The sequence below is a fragment of the Abramis brama genome (genome assembly GCF_963993115.1).
Source record: "Abramis brama genome assembly, chromosome: 5".
In the NCBI taxonomy this organism is placed as follows: Eukaryota; Metazoa; Chordata; class Actinopteri; order Cypriniformes; family Leuciscidae; genus Abramis; species Abramis brama.
This window is the reverse complement of record NC_139967.1, coordinates 14,543,309-14,561,542: the sequence shown is the minus strand read 5'-3', so window position 1 is coordinate 14,561,542 and position 18,234 is coordinate 14,543,309. Positions and strand designations below refer to the sequence as shown.

General features: G+C 35.9%; 1 protein-coding gene across 2 annotated transcripts; it reads left to right on the top strand.

The window, feature by feature from the left end:
* The first annotated feature begins 548 nt into the window (after window positions 1-548).
* Window positions 549-18,210, top strand: rps6ka3a (ribosomal protein S6 kinase a, polypeptide 3a). Of its 2 annotated transcripts, XM_084114668.1 has the most exons (22): window positions 549-898; window positions 5,118-5,153; window positions 9,005-9,121; window positions 9,230-9,311; window positions 9,432-9,512; window positions 9,752-9,831; window positions 10,637-10,743; window positions 11,316-11,353; window positions 11,497-11,639; window positions 11,767-11,837; window positions 11,911-11,999; window positions 12,107-12,171; window positions 12,774-12,876; window positions 12,970-13,100; window positions 13,188-13,313; window positions 13,900-13,989; window positions 14,088-14,246; window positions 14,854-15,015; window positions 16,043-16,119; window positions 16,259-16,376; window positions 16,470-16,610; window positions 16,773-18,210. In XM_084114668.1, the coding sequence occupies exons 1-22, from the start codon at window positions 836-838 to the stop codon at window positions 16,893-16,895; spliced, it is 2,202 nt and encodes a 733-aa protein (XP_083970794.1). In that variant the 5' UTR covers window positions 549-835; the 3' UTR covers window positions 16,896-18,210. The 2 variants fall into 2 exon arrangements, with proteins under 2 accessions (XP_083970794.1, XP_083970793.1); XM_084114667.1 differs by having other exon boundaries at window positions 9,230-9,512.
* Window positions 18,211-18,234: the final 24 nt, after the last annotated feature.

The window sequence follows — 18,234 nt, the reverse complement described above, 5'->3', positions numbered from 1 at the left end:
ATAAACTGGGTCTCATGAAAAAAAAAGAGAGAGTGAAAATAAACCACAATCCTCAAATCAGCTTTATTCTAAGCCCTCTGGCACTGCTGGATGAGTGTTTTAGCAGCTGTGGTGTTGTGATTCTCTTCTTCCCTCTGCAGTGTTTTTGATTGTGCACCTAATTTTTTGTCACGCGTGTTTTTCTTATGAGGGACTGAATAAATGAAAACATGTGGATTCTACGTAGGGAAAAGAGATTTCGACAGATTTAATAATCAAAGGATTTAGAGACCGAATGTTCTACATGAATGATCATAAAAAATAAATCACAACCAAGGATGCTCCAATGTGATTCACACTGCGTTGTTCAAAAAAGCAGTCAAGATGAGTTTAAAGGCTCTGAACAGGCATATGATAAATGCATTTAATATCTTAAATCAAAATATTACTAGGCATTCATTCCTCGACTCAATTAAACTTTACCTGAGTACTAATGTGCAGGGTCGGTACCAGCGGGTGGCCACGGTGTCCCTCGCTCTATGACGTATGATGACGTATCCTCCTCCTCCAGCCTCGTTCTGACAGACAGGTGAACGGGGCGACGACGCCATGTTGAGCGAAAACGGAAGTGTATTACTCTGCTGTTAAAACATATTTCGCATGTTTCTGAAGAGGAATCGGACACTTTAGAAGTAAAACAAAGTGCCTTGGAGGCATTTGAACGGAATCCCTCTTTTATTTACGTGCCAGAAAGGGACCGTTCTTTTTGTGGGACTCTTTTTGTGCAACTTTACACTGACTGACAGCGTCAAATCACTTCACGGGGTGATCGTAAGTTAAAGATCGGGACTTAAAGATGCCACTGGCGCAGTTTGCAGACCCCTGGCAGAAGCTGCCCGTGGGGCATATGGTGAATGAGGTAGGTTTTATTACGTTTAACTTACTACATTGAGGAGTGCTATTGTATGAAATCACGTTTAATCCGATGCTTCGTGTCACAGAGGAATGTCAGTGTTCAGTCTTGAAGTGCATATTTTGACTAGTAGTTTACAGATTGGTAAAGACTGAATTAAAAAAAGAAAGTTTGCGTTTCAGAATGTCGCTACTTTTCAAACACATAACTGAATGCAGAAAAGTGCGCGCTTAATAGTTCTACGCCGACATTAAAATGCAACAACATGTTACTATCGAAATTACGTTTGTCCTTTAACTCTTGACGTAGAAATTTCATTGGACCAAAGTGCCTAGTTACTTGGTTGCGCTAGAGAATGTGTAAACCGTCGAAGCAAGACTTGACCAGACAAGCACAGTAACTTATGTGTTTGAGTGTGTGTCTGTTTGTTTCGATGTAACGTTAAGTTTACTTGCTTCATTCTTACTTAAAATGGACACTTGTTTTCCTTTTTGTAAGTGTTTTAAGTTTGACTTGAGTATGCATTGGGCAATAAACTCAGGGTGGGGAACTAACTTCTCATATACAGACTGACAGGCTGTTTCTCAAAACTCAGTGAGCTGCCTACATACCTAGACAGCATTTTTGGGCGTCACAGGCTATAACAATGTCAGCATGCTATAAATGTGCAAAAATACAAGATTATGATACCCCAAATGCGGTCTTGGAAGGTAGATGGCCCATTAGCTTTTGAGATATAGTCAGTGTGTTACTTGGATTATGAAACAACAACCTCGTAATGGCATTTTTGTATTCTGGACCTGGAGTAATTTCTTTAAAGGGGACCTATTATGCAAAATTCTCTTTTACATGGTGTTTGAAGCTTTGAGCATAAATGTGTGCCGTCAGTGTGTGTACACAGCCACCCTATAATGATAAAAATCCACCCACTCCTCTTTTTTTAATCCCCATTAATCATAAGAAATGTCTCAGAACAAGCCATTTGCAGTTTCTGTGCAATGTGACGTCAAAAAAGGCCTATTGCTTAGGCCCCGCCCATGACTGCTGACGGACTCTGCCCTATTAGCATAGACCACGCCCTGAGTGAGCTGTACACAGTCCACCATGTTTATCTCCTTGCCAGAGCATTTAACAGCAGCATTCAAGTATGTAAATTAGGGATGCTAACGATTAATCGACGATTGATTAATTGTCGATAATAATTAAATCGGTAAAACTTTGATTCAAGGTCATGTGCAGCCCATGTGTGCTGCTCAATCGCAAAACACAAAGCAGATACAAGGGAAAATGAAGTGAGTGTGCCGGAGTTATGTTTGGGTCCATTTTATGTTACAAGGCTAGAGTTAGGCTACACCTTCATGACTAAGTTTGCATGTGCATTCGCAGCCTTTTGTTTTGTGCAAATGTAAGTTGTAATATTAAGTTTATTTTGTGTAGGCATCTATATCTGATGTATCTCATATACGATTTGGTTAAGAATTAACGTGGAATAAAGCGTGCCGGTGATCAACTTCAGCATGCGCAGCTCAAACAGCAATGCACAACTAATAATAACTATATTTGGGACTGTCATAGCACTATACATAACATTATAAAGAGAACAATATTGTAATAAAACTTTGTAAATTATTTGGGGTTAGTTGCCGTACAGCGCGTTGCTCCAGGAAGAGCGCATTCACAACAGGAGTTACAGATCGACTGACATTTGTGCAAAATGACGTCTATAATGTAAATGTAATTAATGTTCTTATATTTTTTCCTTAATATGTTCTTAACAAAAATAAATCATAAACAACCTCTTAAAATTAGGATAACTTCCAATATCCTAAATCCCCTAACATAAAATGTTTAATGAATTTATTGGGTTGTTTCTAATTAATTGTTAGCATTACAGCTTAACACTAGCTAAATATAATAGCCTACATATTACTACTACTAGAGATGTGCACAAGTTATCTGAAGTGACACCAGCAATGATTGATAATGTAAACGTTGATCAGTGATGATGATTATGTGTGATGTGACACTGCTAGATTTGAAAATCTAAAGCAACTCGACAAAAAACAAGTCAAAAATAGGGACCTCGGTTTTAATTTTAGCCTAATAATGACATAATTTTTGGCAGCATTCAGCACATATAAGAGCGGACATTTTTTTCTTGTCCTTAAGAATGTTCTTAAAAAATATTTTAGAAGAATTGCGCTTAGGAACATTCTTACGAACTACTTGGAATTTATCTTAAGAATTTTTTGTTTAAACTTTACTTCTTTCTTATGAAAGTTTTTGTGAATCTGGCTTTTGGACTGGCTGTTATCAGAATTTGATCAAATTAGACTTCCTTATTTTACTGCAGGTTTGTGTCTTTCTGTCTATGTTCTGTCTGTATGTTTTAGTTTTTTTAAAGAAATTAATACTTTAATTTCGATTCATTTAATACACACTTGCTGAATAATAGTAAAAACGGTAATGTTACAAAAGATTTCTATTTCAAATAATTTATGCTCTTTTGAGCTTTCCATTTATCAAAGAATTTTGTAAAAAAATCTATTATGGTTTCTTAAAAAATATCTAGCAGCAGAACTGTTTTCAACTATGATGATTATAAGAAAATTTACGGACAAAATCAACTTACGAACAAAATCAACATATTAGAATGATTTCTGAAGGATCATGTGACACTGAAGACTGGAGTAATGATGCTGGAGAAAATTCTGCTTTGCCATCACAGAATTTTTTTTTTTAAATATATTAAAATTGAAAAAAGTTATTTTAACATTTAATAATATTTCACAATATTATATTTGATCAAATAAATGCAGACTTGGTGAGCATTAGATACTTCTTTTAATAACATTAAAAAAATCTTACTAACCCCAAACTTTTGAATAGTACTGTATATACTTTCTGAATATTCAGTGAACTGAAAAAAGTATGATGCAGAAATATATTAAATATTAAACGGAGGATGGAGTACTATCTAAAAGTACTATTAAAACTATTTTGAGAGTACATTATTATGATTATATAAATTTGAGAATGGTACAGCTCAAGGGGGCAGATTTAAGTGCTCTTTATTTTATGATAAATGTCGTCTTGAGTTAATAAATATTAACAACAAGTATTGTCTCTCTTACTCTGTTAGCCCTTTATCCTCTGGTACTCTTTACCTATTAACTTCCTTTTGATCCAGGCTAATCCCGTGGTCTGAAAATAGCTTTCCTACGCTGCTTGTTTTTAGTGCCCTGTTTGTGTGTGGACCTATAAATAATCACTTAGTCTGTGACTTTATGTAAACAATCTTCCACACTGCCATTTTACTCTTATATCAACACATGGTCTGGTGATTTGATTTTTTTTTTTAAATAGAGATCACCATTCTCCTGCAATTTAGAATAGACAACTAAATAAAATAACATGTAATTTACTATAGGTTCTGACAAAATGTTATTGCTGCAGTTTACATTTTTGAATTATTATTATTATTATTAAATCTGTTTAGATGAGTGATTCAATGACTCCGTTATGAAGGCCCTGTCCCAAATGGCACACTTCATATTACGGTTTTGTGGACTTAAAATGGGTGCTGTGTGCTCGTGAAGTCCACGAGAATGTAGGGTGTCCCTTTTGTCATTTTAGTTTTCAGAAGGGTGCTCCTGAGTGTTTAGATTCGTTTGGGACAGGGCGAAAGACTTCACCTGTTTAAATACTGGATGAATACTTAAATTAATCTCTTGAAGGAATGATTCAATGACAAATACAAAAATAATTTATTCACGTGTCGCGACCTACTGGTGTAACGATGTAGTTGATACAATCTTTATTTAAAGTGTCAAGTTACAACCACTCTTTGGATCAGCGGCAGCACCAAAGCACATTTTAGGTTTAATAGACATAGCCAAATCGTTAATTTTGAATTAAGATCACTATTTATTTATTTTTTACGATGATTCATGCAGCTCTAGCATATACTCATCATCATAATAATCCTTTGTGGATCCATAATATTTACAAATAACATTAACAAAAGATTTGCAGCAGTCCTTTAAATGAATCCTCTTCCCTTAATAGACTGCATTTGCAATTTTCTGTATGTCTTTTCTGTTCCTTAAGATGCTTTGTTTTTCTGTAATTGTTGACGTGATTTTAGTCCTTGCTTGTAATAGTAAAATGCAACAAAGTTTTTTACTCTGTTTTGTGTTAACATCATATTTTTCCTGTTTTATAGGATGACTCCATGGTAGATGATGATGGTCCTGTTCAAGTAAGTTCAACACTATGTAAATGTGTATGTTTTATGTGAACATGTAATCTGTCAGTGTGTGCAGTTGTATGTAGTTTGGGGGTGTGTGTCTGCAATCTGCATATTAGACAGCATGTCTGTTAAACTCAGTTAATTATGTTGACAGATTACAGCAGTTCAACTTTGGTTCCTCGCAGTTTATCAGACAAGCTCTTCATTCACAGCTTGAGGAACAGTTTGATGTACTGTAATGCCCCACTGTCTTTCAATTCAAAGATGTGTTTCCTATGTAAGCTAGTTGTCTTTTAACATCACATTTCCTGTCTCAGAGGACAGCCTGGTTTTATTGGTTTCCTGTTGGATGAGTGACATGGCAAGCAGCCAGTAGGAGAAGAGGATGTTCAGCATTCTCTTCAAGCAGAGCTTCATTTTCCACTAACCCAGCAGAAACTGAAAACAGATATCATTTGATGGGGCTGATTGTGACCCAAAGCAGTGTGTTGACTTATAACCATTACACTACTGTTTAAAAGTTTGGGGTTGGTAAGATTTTTTAAAAGTTTTTTTTTTTTAAATAAGTCTCTTATGCTCACCAAGGCTGCATTTAATGGATCAGTGAAGCAGTAAAACAGTAATATTGTAAAAAAAGAAAAAAGAAAGGCAAAGCTGAAAATTTTGCATCCATTACTTCAGTCTTCAGTGTCACATGAAACTTCAAAAATAAGATGTTCTTCTTATTAACTGCTTAACATTTTTGTGCAAACCGTGATAGAATTTTGCAGGATATTTTGAGGGATGGAAAATTGAAAAGAACAGCATTTGTTTGTAAAGACTTTTGAACAGTTAATTTTTTTTTCTTACTTACTGACCCCAAACTTACTGACCCCAAACTTTTTAACGGTATTGTATATTTTTAGGCCTGTCCTATTGTATGTGTGCGTGTATATGGGAAGGGGGATTGTTGAGACATTGTGTGTGTAAAAACACCCACGCCACACACACTTCCTGTTCCTGTCGTGAGGTGTCCCTCAGTCATCATCCTTAGTCACACTTTAGTTAAAGTCCTCTTTCTCGTATCAGGCCCCCTCAGTCATCTCATCTGCTCTGAAGCTTCTAGAATTTAAATCCAGAATTCAGAAATTTTGTTTTAGATTAATTTGCATAGATTTATGCACCATTATTTAAGTTAATTTATTTTATGCAAATCCCTTGTTGTGGTTGTGGCATGATGATAAGATACATAGGAAATGAATTTAAAATGGCATGTCAGAAAAATGTACTTAAAAGCTACCAAGAACAAACATTAATTTCTGGGTCCTATACAATGACACATTACATTTAAATCTCCCTCTTTACACATCCAAGTTAAGGCTGCTCTGTGCCTGCTTAAACTCAGTGTAAAGATGCAATGACGCATAAAAGCCAGACTAAATTATGTACGCTCTGTCAAAGTATACAGTTGTAAATGCATTTGTCACTTTGTTTGAGCAGCATTAAACAGTCTGTGTAAATATACCTAAATGCCACATCAGAAGCACTTCTGTGCCACTGTAAATTTGGCATAATAGAAGATTTCAAATGGATATTTCTGATTTCTGGTCCTGTACGCAGTTTGGTCATTACAATGTTTCCGCCATGCTAAAATGCATGATGCATTGACCGCTATTAACACATTATTGTGTGTTATCAACTGTTATATAACTTTTATTGTCTACATATCAGTTACCATATCATTTGGCGCTTAATGAATTTGCTTAATAAAACATCCTTATTTTACTCTATAAAACATCCTTATCCTCGTTTATGAAACAAATTATACTGTCTGTTATTTGATGAGCTTTTAAATATTCAGTCATCTAGAACTGCTAGTGAAAGCAGGTCAGGAGGGAAGTGTGGATTATTAATGAAGTATGCAGTCTTCCCCAAAAAAATATGGTTACTGCAATCAAATAACAAGGCTGCAAAAAAAGAAAAGAAAAACAGCACAAAAAACAATGTGGTGTTTTATGTGCTGACACAAAGCGACTTGCATGCCACATCAGTTGCAAGTGCTGTTTTACACATGTACAAACACGCTTATGTCCCATCGCTTTCTTTGTGTCATTTTTGACCTCTGTGGTGGATATTGATGTCTCTGGTCCTTTTCCACCATCAATAGATTATCAGATATCATCCACCATTCAGTCTCATTCATGTTGGCAGACTGGTATGTGGAATTTATTGTTCAAATGTGTGGGTGACTAGATTATAAGTCACTACCTCCCTCTTTTCCATCTCAAGTTTATGTTAAGAATAAGAGAGAGCAAGTGGGAAAGCAAAAAGAGATATGATATGAAGTGTAGCGCTCTATCTAACCAATATTACCATTAATTAGCATTTTAGTGTCCAGAGTTAGATGATTCTGACATAGCACTCTTGCTCTGTTTCGGAAGGTCAGTTCTCCCCTTCCTGATCTCTTCTTCTGCTCATTTGTGGGCATTCAGTCAGCTATTTGTTCATTTTGTCAGATGGGCCTGGTTTAACCCCCTCACTACTTGTTTGTGGTGTTTATTCTTTCTCCTCCCACAGGCTTTGGCACGCTGCTCCTCTGCAGAGACACCAGCCACCCAGGCTTCTCTTTAACATCCTCTCATATTGTGTGTGTGTGTTTGTTTGCCTGACCTTAAAGGAACACTCCACCCATTTGCATTAAGCTTTGCAATGTTAGAAACCCAGTCATACTATTGAATGGTCGTGCAACATTTTCTCATTTTCCCCTGAGACGAGAGAAATCTGTATTTACCTCTTTACACTTCCTCCTACAATGACGCAAAAATCGTCATTTTGCGTCATTGTAGGAGGAAGTGTAAGAGGGGGGGATTTCTGTTAAGACTACAAGCACTAGTTCCCACCCTTTCAAACCCGCCCATAGGGGGTTGGACCTAATGCGCTAACAGACCTATCACAGATCAGTGCGTTTGATTTCACCGGCAGAAACCTGCATGTCCGGCCGTCGAGATCGTCCAAAATGTCTGGGATTCGGCTTTGCTTTCTACGGTCGCCATTCATTGTTTACATGCACACCTTTTGTTTCATTTTAACTGAATTCATTCCGATTGGTGAATCTGAATGTAGTGTTTACATGAACGCTAAACAAGTGATCGGTTGATGTGCGTTTTACCATTGCTAAGAAAATACCCGCTCCTCCGTGAGAGATACGAGACCAGTGCGTCTCACAGGTGTCGCTCATCAGTAATCACGCCACCGGCCTCGCGTCGTTCTCCCGCGGCCCTAGCCTCGTCCTGCTCGCCACAGTAAACACAATGAATGGCGACTGTAGAACGCAAAAGCCGAATCCCGGACGTTTTGTGCGATATGCAATCTCAAAAACCCGGGCAGACTCACGGAGACTACTAGTAACTTAGCTTAGCTTTATTGTTTACAACTGCTCTCTAACCGGTAGGCGTGGCTTGGGAGTGGCCTCGTAGAGCAGCGAAGCAAGTGCATTCTGGTAGTTGTTGTCTTTCATCCACATGAGCCAAAAATACATTTTCTGGCTTTTCTCAGTCTAGAAAGCTCCAAATTCAAAAATAATTTCACATTTCTTCTACATAAATGACCCAATTTAAATACACATTCATCTTTCCAGAGGTGGAGTGTCCCTTTAAGTACATTTTTTTGGGCATGAATTTGTATTGATGTGATGAAGTGGTGTTGGTGTATCCGGACATTTGATTTTAGTGGTGTTGTTTTTTTAAGTTACACTGCTGTCATCACTATGTTTAGTACAGAACAAGATAAGTGATCTGTGTACGTGTGTGTGTGTTTGGTGTTGCGTTGCATGTTTTGTGGGTCAAGCAAGCATGCTCATTTGTCATTTGTCTCTTTCATAGGAGGAGGGCTCTGTCAAGGAAATCAGCATCACTCACCATGTCAAGGAGGGTTCGGAGAAAGCGGACCCACGACAGTTTGAGCTCTGCAAGGTTCTGGGCCAGGGATCTTTTGGCAAGGTCAGGTGAACTGCACAGATATGAGTAAAATAACTGAAAATGATTTGTGTTTACATTTAGAAGCATTGTTCTGCTGGTTTCTGTTAATAATGGTGCGCGCTTGTGCAGGTGTTCCTAGTCAAGAAGATAACTATGCCCGATGCAGGACAGCTCTATGCTATGAAAGTGCTAAAGAAAGCTACACTGAAAGGTGTGTGCTTTGTATGTTGTTTTATGTCTTTGTTATTGAACATGTACACACTAAAAAATAAAGTTTATCAAGTTATTATTTATAATGTTTGTTTATATTTGGGTGTGTGTGTGGTTTCAGTACGAGATCGAGTGCGTACAAAGATGGAGAGAGACATCCTAGTTGAGGTCAACCATCCTTTTATTGTTAAACTGCACTATGGTAAGTTATTGACATCCCATCACCAATCAGATTTTTATGCTTCACGGTTGTGGATTTCTGTTGAACTCTAATTGAACTTGCAGTACATCATCGTATCTTGTTTTCTGGATTACTATTAAGTTCTTGTTTGTTAACTAAATAGTTTTTTATGGTTCCGTTGCCTAGCCCAGGGAACTTTGTCCAAATTACGTTTTAGTACCCTTGTTACAGATCTTGCAACTTAAATTTTGATTCCTCAGCATTTCAGACGGAGGGTAAACTCTATCTGATTCTGGACTTCCTCAGAGGAGGAGATCTCTTCACCCGCCTGTCAAAAGAGGTGAATTACATGTGTAGTACTGATAAATCCAACATGTACACTACTGTTTGGGATTGGTAGGATTTTTTAAAAATGCTTTTGAAATAATTCTCTTGCAATCACCATTTATTTGGTCAAAAATACAGTAAAAACTGTAATATTATGAAATATTATTATAATTTTTAAGGACTGTTTTCTATTTTAATTTTAAAATTTAATTTATTTCTGCCAGCAGCCATTACTCCAGTCTTCAGTGTTACACGATCCTTCAGAAATCATTCTAATATTCTGATTTGGTGCTTAAGAAATCAAAAAAATTTGATCAATATTGAAAACAGTTGCGCTGCTTCTTTTTTTTGTGGAAACCACAAGAGTTTTCTTCAGTATGCTTTGATGGAAAGAAATAATTTTTAGATAGGTCTTTTTTAACAATTTTGCAACAATGTAAAAGTCTTTACTGTGACTTTTAATCAGTTTAATGCATCTTTGCTGAATAAAAGAATAAATTTATTTTAAGAAATAAACTCTAGGATTCTTTATTTTACTTTGATGCATTTATTTTTATGAGATTAGTTGTAGATTTTTGTAAGAAACTACACTTTGCTTTTATTTGTTGGTTATACATAGTTTAGTTGCTTATATATTTACTTTCTAACTTAATCCACTTTTTTTTTTTGCCAAGTCTTAAAGTCTTACTGACCTCAAACTTGTAGTGTACATTAATCTCATTTAAATTGTGAACAAGCATTTAAAAAAAATAAGAATGAATATTATAATAGGTTAAGTTCTGCTAATTCTTCTACCACTCTTTTATGTCTTTTTTCAGGTTATGTTTACAGAGGAGGATGTAAAGTTCTACCTTGCAGAACTGGCTTTGGCTTTGGACCATTTACATGGACTGGGAATCATCTACAGAGATCTTAAACCAGAAAAGTGTGTTACTCACCCACATATTACATAAAATGTGATGTTAGGACTGTCGCAGTAAATTAATTTCCCTTTTGATTTTTGATTTTGAGTGGCTCGATATTATCGCCATTATAATAATTATTATTTTATATATATATATACATACACATATTATTTCTAACTATTAATATATTTATAACAGTTTTGAATTTTCTAATCTTGACTGGACAAGAGGCTAAACAAGGTGTTAAACGCTGGGTAACGCTGAAGCTGATGTATCACTTCATAGAGATCAATGGCATTGATTCAATGCGTTGAACAGCGCTGACTCTGGTCGTGGGAAATCCCCTCAAACATTGAACGGAAACTACGACAAAGTTATCGCTTTTATTTTCTGACAACTGATGGCAAACTGATATTTTTCACAAATAGAAGGACAGATGCTGGGTAACTGCATAGTAACAACTACATGTTTAAGAACACATCATTTACTTGTAAACAATGATTATATACTAGACCGTGTATAATTACAACACTTTGACTAAGCCAATGCATTGCACATTTTCATGAGTGAACCAAATTTGGATCTCTTACAGTATTCTTTTGGATAATGATGGACACATCAAACTTACAGGTATGTGTGTTTTATTACTGCATAATGATAAGGGCTTATATTAGTATAAAACAATCTTGGGTCTAACTAGGGAATCTCACAATAATAAATGTATCAGTATGTATGTATGTATTCGATTTGTTGTCTATGTGTGTGTTACTTAGACTTTGGGTTGAGTAAAGAGTCCATTGACCATGAGAACAAGGCTTATTCGTTTTGTGGGACGGTGGAGTATATGGCTCCGGAGGTGGTCAACCGCAGAGGTCATACCCACAGTGCTGATTGGTGGTCCTATGGCGTTCTAATGGTGAGAGGGGCGGGGCTATGCTGAAATTACACTTCAGTTTCAAATAAACTTAATTTATCATCAATAAAGTTAGTCAAATGTAATATTTGTGTATCAGTGCAGTGATTGTGTAATTCTACCTCCTTAGTTTGAAATGCTGACTGGAACACTTCCATTCCAAGGAAAAGACCGCAAGGAAACCATGACAATGATCTTAAAGTGAGCCTTATTTCCTCAGTATTGATTTTCATACCCGAGTCTTTGCACTGACATTGTTTTTTTGTTCCTCAAGGGCTAAGCTAGGAATGCCTCAGTTTCTCAGCCCCGAAGCCCAGTCTCTGCTCCGCAATCTGTTCAAGAGGAATCCTGGCAACCGCTTAGGTGAAAAAGATCATTGTCAGCTTGTTTCAAAGAACAGGTTGTTCATGCTGAGTAAATTTGGTGCATTTTTCAGTCTGTTCATTAAATACTTGGGCTTGAAATTTCAGGAGCTGGGCCTGATGGAGTAGAAGAGATCAAAAGACATTCATTCTTCAACACAATTGACTGGAATGTAAGTTTATAAGAAATTGAATAAATCACGAATTAAAGATATAAGTCCAAAAATAATAATTTACTTATCCTCATGTCTCTCTTACCAAGGTTTTTTTTTATTTTATTTTTTTTACGTGGAATACAAAAGGAGGTTTTCTTTTTTCGTTTATCAGTATCTGTCAATATTGGTTAATTATCAGCCAATATTAGACATTTCATTGAGCATGTGCATTACCTTTTTTATTATATATATATATTTGCATTACCTTTGCTGTTATCTAATGCTCACCTAAAGTTAGTTTTAAAAGCACTAGTAATTTAATTAGTTAAATGTAATAGTTATAGCAAATCTCAGAATGAATATCTTTTTATACTGTACATTATAATATTGTGATGCCTAAATTCACTTGTAGCATTTAAAACGAGTGATTTTTATTGTTAAGTGTTGTATTTTTAAATTCAATTAGGTAAAATAGTGTAGCATTTTCCATATCAACCATTGAACCTTTATTGGCTATAACATGCAATTAAGTATTGGCTTATAAGTATCAGCCAGAATTGTAATATCAATGCATTCCTAATTTATATGCTTAAAGAAATTAGTATTTGTTTTACCTCTAGAAATTATTCAGAAAGGAATTGCCTCCTCCCTTTAAACCAGCCATCCAGAGGCCAGACGATACAATCTACTTTGACACAGAGTTCACTGCCAAAACCCCTCGGGGTAAGCGATGCAAACATTCCCTTTCCTAGCAGTTGATGCATTTTTAGGCATAATAATTGGATGGTACTCACTTCCCTTTTTCTTTGGTCCTAGACTCTCCTGGTATCCCTCCAAGTGCCAATGCTCATCAGCTCTTCAGAGGGTTTAGCTTTGTTGCTACGGGAGTAGAAGAGGAGAGCCAGCCGCCCATTCAGAGCAACATCAACTTGAGTGGAATGCTTCAGGTATACTCGCATCACTCGCACACTCCTCTCAAACCCCTTTAACATCTGTACACATGGGAATAAAGTGCATGTGTGAATGTTACACAGCAACCTCACCGGAGCACGCTTCAGTTCACGGATGTGTATGATGTTAAAGAAGACATTGGTGTGGGCTCCTATTCCATCTGCAAGCGCTGTGTGCACAAGAGCTCAGCCATGGACTATGCAGTTAAGGTAACCACATACTTCTTTATCTGTTTTATTGATGTGTTATCAGTTTTAAAGAGAGCTGTATTGGCACTTCTGATTGGTTTGTCAGTTTTAGAAGAGGTTTAATCATTTTTAAATGTTTTTTGTTTGGGGTCAGTAAGATTTTATTTTTACTTTTGAAAGAAGTTTCTTATGCATTGCTCACCAAGGCTGAATTTATTTGATCAAAAATACAGTAAAACAGTGATATTGTGAATATTATTACAAATTAAAATAACCTTTTTCTATTTTAATATATTGTAAAATGTCATCTATTTTAAAGTGTCAGATCTTTCAGAAATCATTCTAATATGCTGATTTGGTGCTCCAGAAACATGTCATATTGTTTTCAATTTTGAAAATAGTTGTGCTCCTTCATATTTTTGTGGAAATCGTGATGCATTTTTTCAGGATTCTTTGATGAATAGAATGCTCAAAAGAGCAGCATTTATTTGAAATCTTTTTATTTGCAACAATGTAAAAGTTTTTACTGTGACTTTTGATTAATTTAATGCATCTTTGCTAAATTGAAAGTATGAATTTATTAAAATAATTCTTACTGACAAAACAGATTATCAGTAAGGAGAAGAGAGATCCAGCAGAGGAGGTTGAGATTCTGCGGCGATATGGACAACATCCTAACATCATTACTCTGAAGGATGTGAGTGACTTTTGTTTGTGTGCCTGTCTGTTGGAAACTTATAACTCAAATATCCCTGGTGTTGTCTGCCGTTATTCTGAGTCTGTGTGGGGTTATAGGTATTCGATGATGGGCGATCAGTGTACCTGGTCACAGAGTTGATGAAAGGTGGAGAACTACTGGATAAAATCCTCAGACAAAAGTTTTTCTCTGAGAGAGAGGCCAGCGCTGTCCTCCACACCATCACAAAGACTGTTGAATATCTGCATGCCCAAGGGGTAAAAGCATTTACACACCAAATATCACAGAAAATATTTAATGTGTCCAGAATAAATAAATACACAGTTACATCCATTTAAACATTCTTTTAATGTGCCCTAAAAAATCAGCATTTCAGCTTTTGCAATGCATGGAAACTTAATATATTTATATCTTATTAATAGGTAATGTACCTGTCAAAAATTTGGAAACATTAACATTTTGCAAGTGTTTTTGAAAGAATTCTCTTATGCTTACCAATGCTGCATTTATTTAATAAAAAATTCAGTAAATACAGTAATATTGCGAAATATTATTACAAATTAAAATAACTTTTATATTTTAATATATTTTAAAATGTAATTTCCTGTGTTGGCAAGCTGAATTTTCTCAGTATCATTACTCCAGTTTTCAGTGTCACCTGATTCTTTTTAATTTGAATGTTTCCGAACTTTTGACCGGTACTATTTATTTTCTATGTATATATGTATTGTTATTTTTTGTTTATTTTTTTATGAGTTTATTAGGGCTAATAGATTGGTACTTTGGTTATAATGCATTTATTTATTTAAATAAATATTTTGTTTATATATTATTATGGTTAATATATTGGCACTTTGGTTGCAGGTAGTACACAGAGACCTAAAGCCCAGTAATATATTGTATGTGGATGAATCGGGCAACCCAGAATCAATCAGGATCTGTGATTTTGGTTTTGCCAAACAACTTAGAGCAGAAAACGGACTGCTGATGACACCATGCTACACGGCTAACTTTGTGGCTCCAGAGGTACCTGTTGACCTGTATTTGTTTTAGATGGGAGACTAGATACATCTAGATTTTGTGTATGTTCTAATATATTATATTTAGTGTTGTCACAATACCAGACTTTCCAACTTTGATACGATACCTTGAAAAATATTGATTTTTCGATACCACGGGAAAAACTGCCATATATACTGCCATACAGATATTTTTTATTATCTCATATTTTTGTTGCAATAGCTTACACACAGGTTTTATTTGAAACCCTGAATTAAATGTACAGAAAAAAAAGACAAATAAACAGCCAGTAATAAAATTAAAACAAATAAACAAACTGCAATCGATTGCACAAATAAATATAGAATGAAGAGACAAATGAACTTTCAGGTGGGTCTAACAGTAGTATTCAGGTAAGAAATACAAAATAAATGAAGTAATCAAATGTAAAATAACACTGGATATTCTTCATTGTAAAAATTAAATAAAGATTATTGCTTACAATTCAAATTATAAAAGTTATAGTCAAAAACAGTGAGTGATTTTGTCTGTTGTTCTTTGATTAACATGACAGACAGCGTAGGAACATTGGACTGCTGTCACTTTAAGAGTTAATGCACTGTTCCATTATACATGTTTACTTTCTCAACTATTTACGTTCCAAAGCGGACTATTTTTACCTGAATACACGCCACACGCCAAGATGGGCATTTTGACAAATTTGTGTGTATTTGAAGCGCAATAAGCCATGAAAAACAAGTCAATCTGGTGGTACTCGCAAACTGTTTGAGAGGCGGCTTTATGTGCGCGCCACATGTATAGATCAGTGGTACATGCGGGAATTAGTAAAATGATGCGCAATACAAGCACAATTCAACCAGAGCGAATGAGGCGAGTGAGAGAGAGGAGGCGGATGTGTGTCAGTTCGCTGTTGGAAGGAAGAGAAGTATCGATACATATCTAAATATATATATTTTGACAACACTAATTATATTATGGTATTGTTATTGTACATTTATTTGTAAATTATTATTATTGTGTGTTATCCGCTCAGGTCCTGAAGAAGCAAGGCTATGATGCAGCTTGTGATATATGGAGTCTGGGAGTTCTCCTTTATACCATGCTTACAGGGTACATTAACTAAATAAAAAACAATATTAATATTCCAAATGTTGCAAATCTTCTGAGAAATTGGATGATTTAGCATGATTTAGCTCAAATACAATATTCATGTCAGTTTCAAAACTCACCACTCTTGTCCATCCTTCAGGTTCACTCCATTTGCTAATGGGCCGGAAGACACACCGGAAGAAATTCTGGCTCGGATTGGCAGTGGGAAATTTTCCCTGACTGGTGGATACTGGAATTCTGTATCAACTGAGGCAAAGGTTGCAGGCTCTCTTTTTCTTTATCACACTTCTTAGCCAAATGTAAATGTTCTATCTGTTTGATCTATGATCTTTAAACTTCTTTGTTGACAGGACCTGGTATCAAAGATGCTTCACGTTGACCCTCATAAGAGATTGACCGCTGCTCAAGTTCTTCGTCACCGATGGATAATCAACAAGGACCAGCTACCCAAATTCCAACTCAACCGCCAGGACGCCCCTCATCTAGTGAAGGTTTGCATTGTGATAATAGTTTCAAATGTGAAACTAACAATATCAGAAACATAATTATGGTTTCCCTGTCAGCCCAACAGCTCATCATTACCCTTGCATTATAATACTTAATGCTTGTGTTTGACTTTATATTCTTATTAATATTTTGCCCTTTTATCTCAGGGAGCGATGGCAGCCACCTATTCAGCCCTAAACAGAAATGTTTCTCCCGTACTGGAGCCGGTGGGTTGCTCCACACTTGCTCAGCGCCGAGGTGCCAAAAAGCTGACCTCTACCGCCCTGTGACCATTCAGATCTAACCCCAAACTACAAATGGCACATAAGTTTGTGAGATATCTGGCAATTCTAGTGTTGTCATGAAATGGGAGTCATCGCTGCATCACCATGTAGAATATTATACAAATTCATGTACAATTGTTTTATGAAAATACTCTAGAAATTGACTTCATATGGGATTATATATGAATATAAAAGTATTTCTGTTGAGTCTGTGTGGAGATTATCATGTATGATGTTAAGAGACTGTGATACAGTTTGTTTTCTGTATTATGGTGATAATGTCATGTGCAGAGACTGCATGGAACCGTACTATTGCTAGCATCACCAATCATAGCTGTGCCCACCCTCTTCAAGACAGACCTCACATGCTGAAATGGCTTGCTCAATCAGTTAGTGATGCCACTATATGCAACTTCAGATGGTTTAAACATGGCACAGTGTTGAAACCATTTGTGAAATCAAAGAGAACTATGCAAGTAAACTTACAATCCTTATTGTATGTCCCTAGAAACGTAGAGTGAATGTCACAAACCAAGTATTTTGTGTTAATATAGTGTTTTAAGTGGGCAAAGTGGTCCAAAAACCCTTTGTCATGCACATGTGTCTTAAAGGGCATTTGATTTACAAAAAAGGGCAATCATATAGCGACCTCATTCTTGGAATATTTTTCCTCTCCAGCAGACCAATATTCTTCATATAATAGCTGTCTATCAGAACTAATATGAGACAAATTGTATGCTGTATCTTTTCTTAATGGACATGGTAAGGTTATGTAGAAGGTGACTGTAGGTGGCTATATTAGAAAAGGACAGGGTTTTTTCCACGGGGAATGACCAATATATTGCTGTCTTAGTGATTTGTAACACTCCTCTTTTTGTATTTCTTTGTTTATTCTCTCCATGAAATTAAAGGGAAATATGCAGGCTGTATCAACCAAGATTGCTCCAATTTTTTTAATCAGAATTTAAAGAACTTTCAAGAATGTATTATTTTTATACTTGTTGATGAACTGTTCTCTATGTTTATGTATGTTTGTATGTGAGGCCACGTGTTTGGGGAGACTGGGGCCACAGGCAGTGTCCTCTTGTACTGGAATTAATTTACAAGAATTAGTCAAACATTCTTTTTTCCTTTTTATTGTTGCTGCTGTATTTTTAATAATCACGGTGCAAGTGAGAAATATGCCCTTGTGATCTCTCCTGGCCTCTATTGTATAACGCAGGCCATACTTTTTTCTAGCACATTTGTGCTTGGGAGAGCAGTTTTTAATTCATGTATTAAAAAAATGATCAAGTTTTAACAAAATAAATCTTGCAATACAGTTTTATGTTTTTCTTTGAATGAC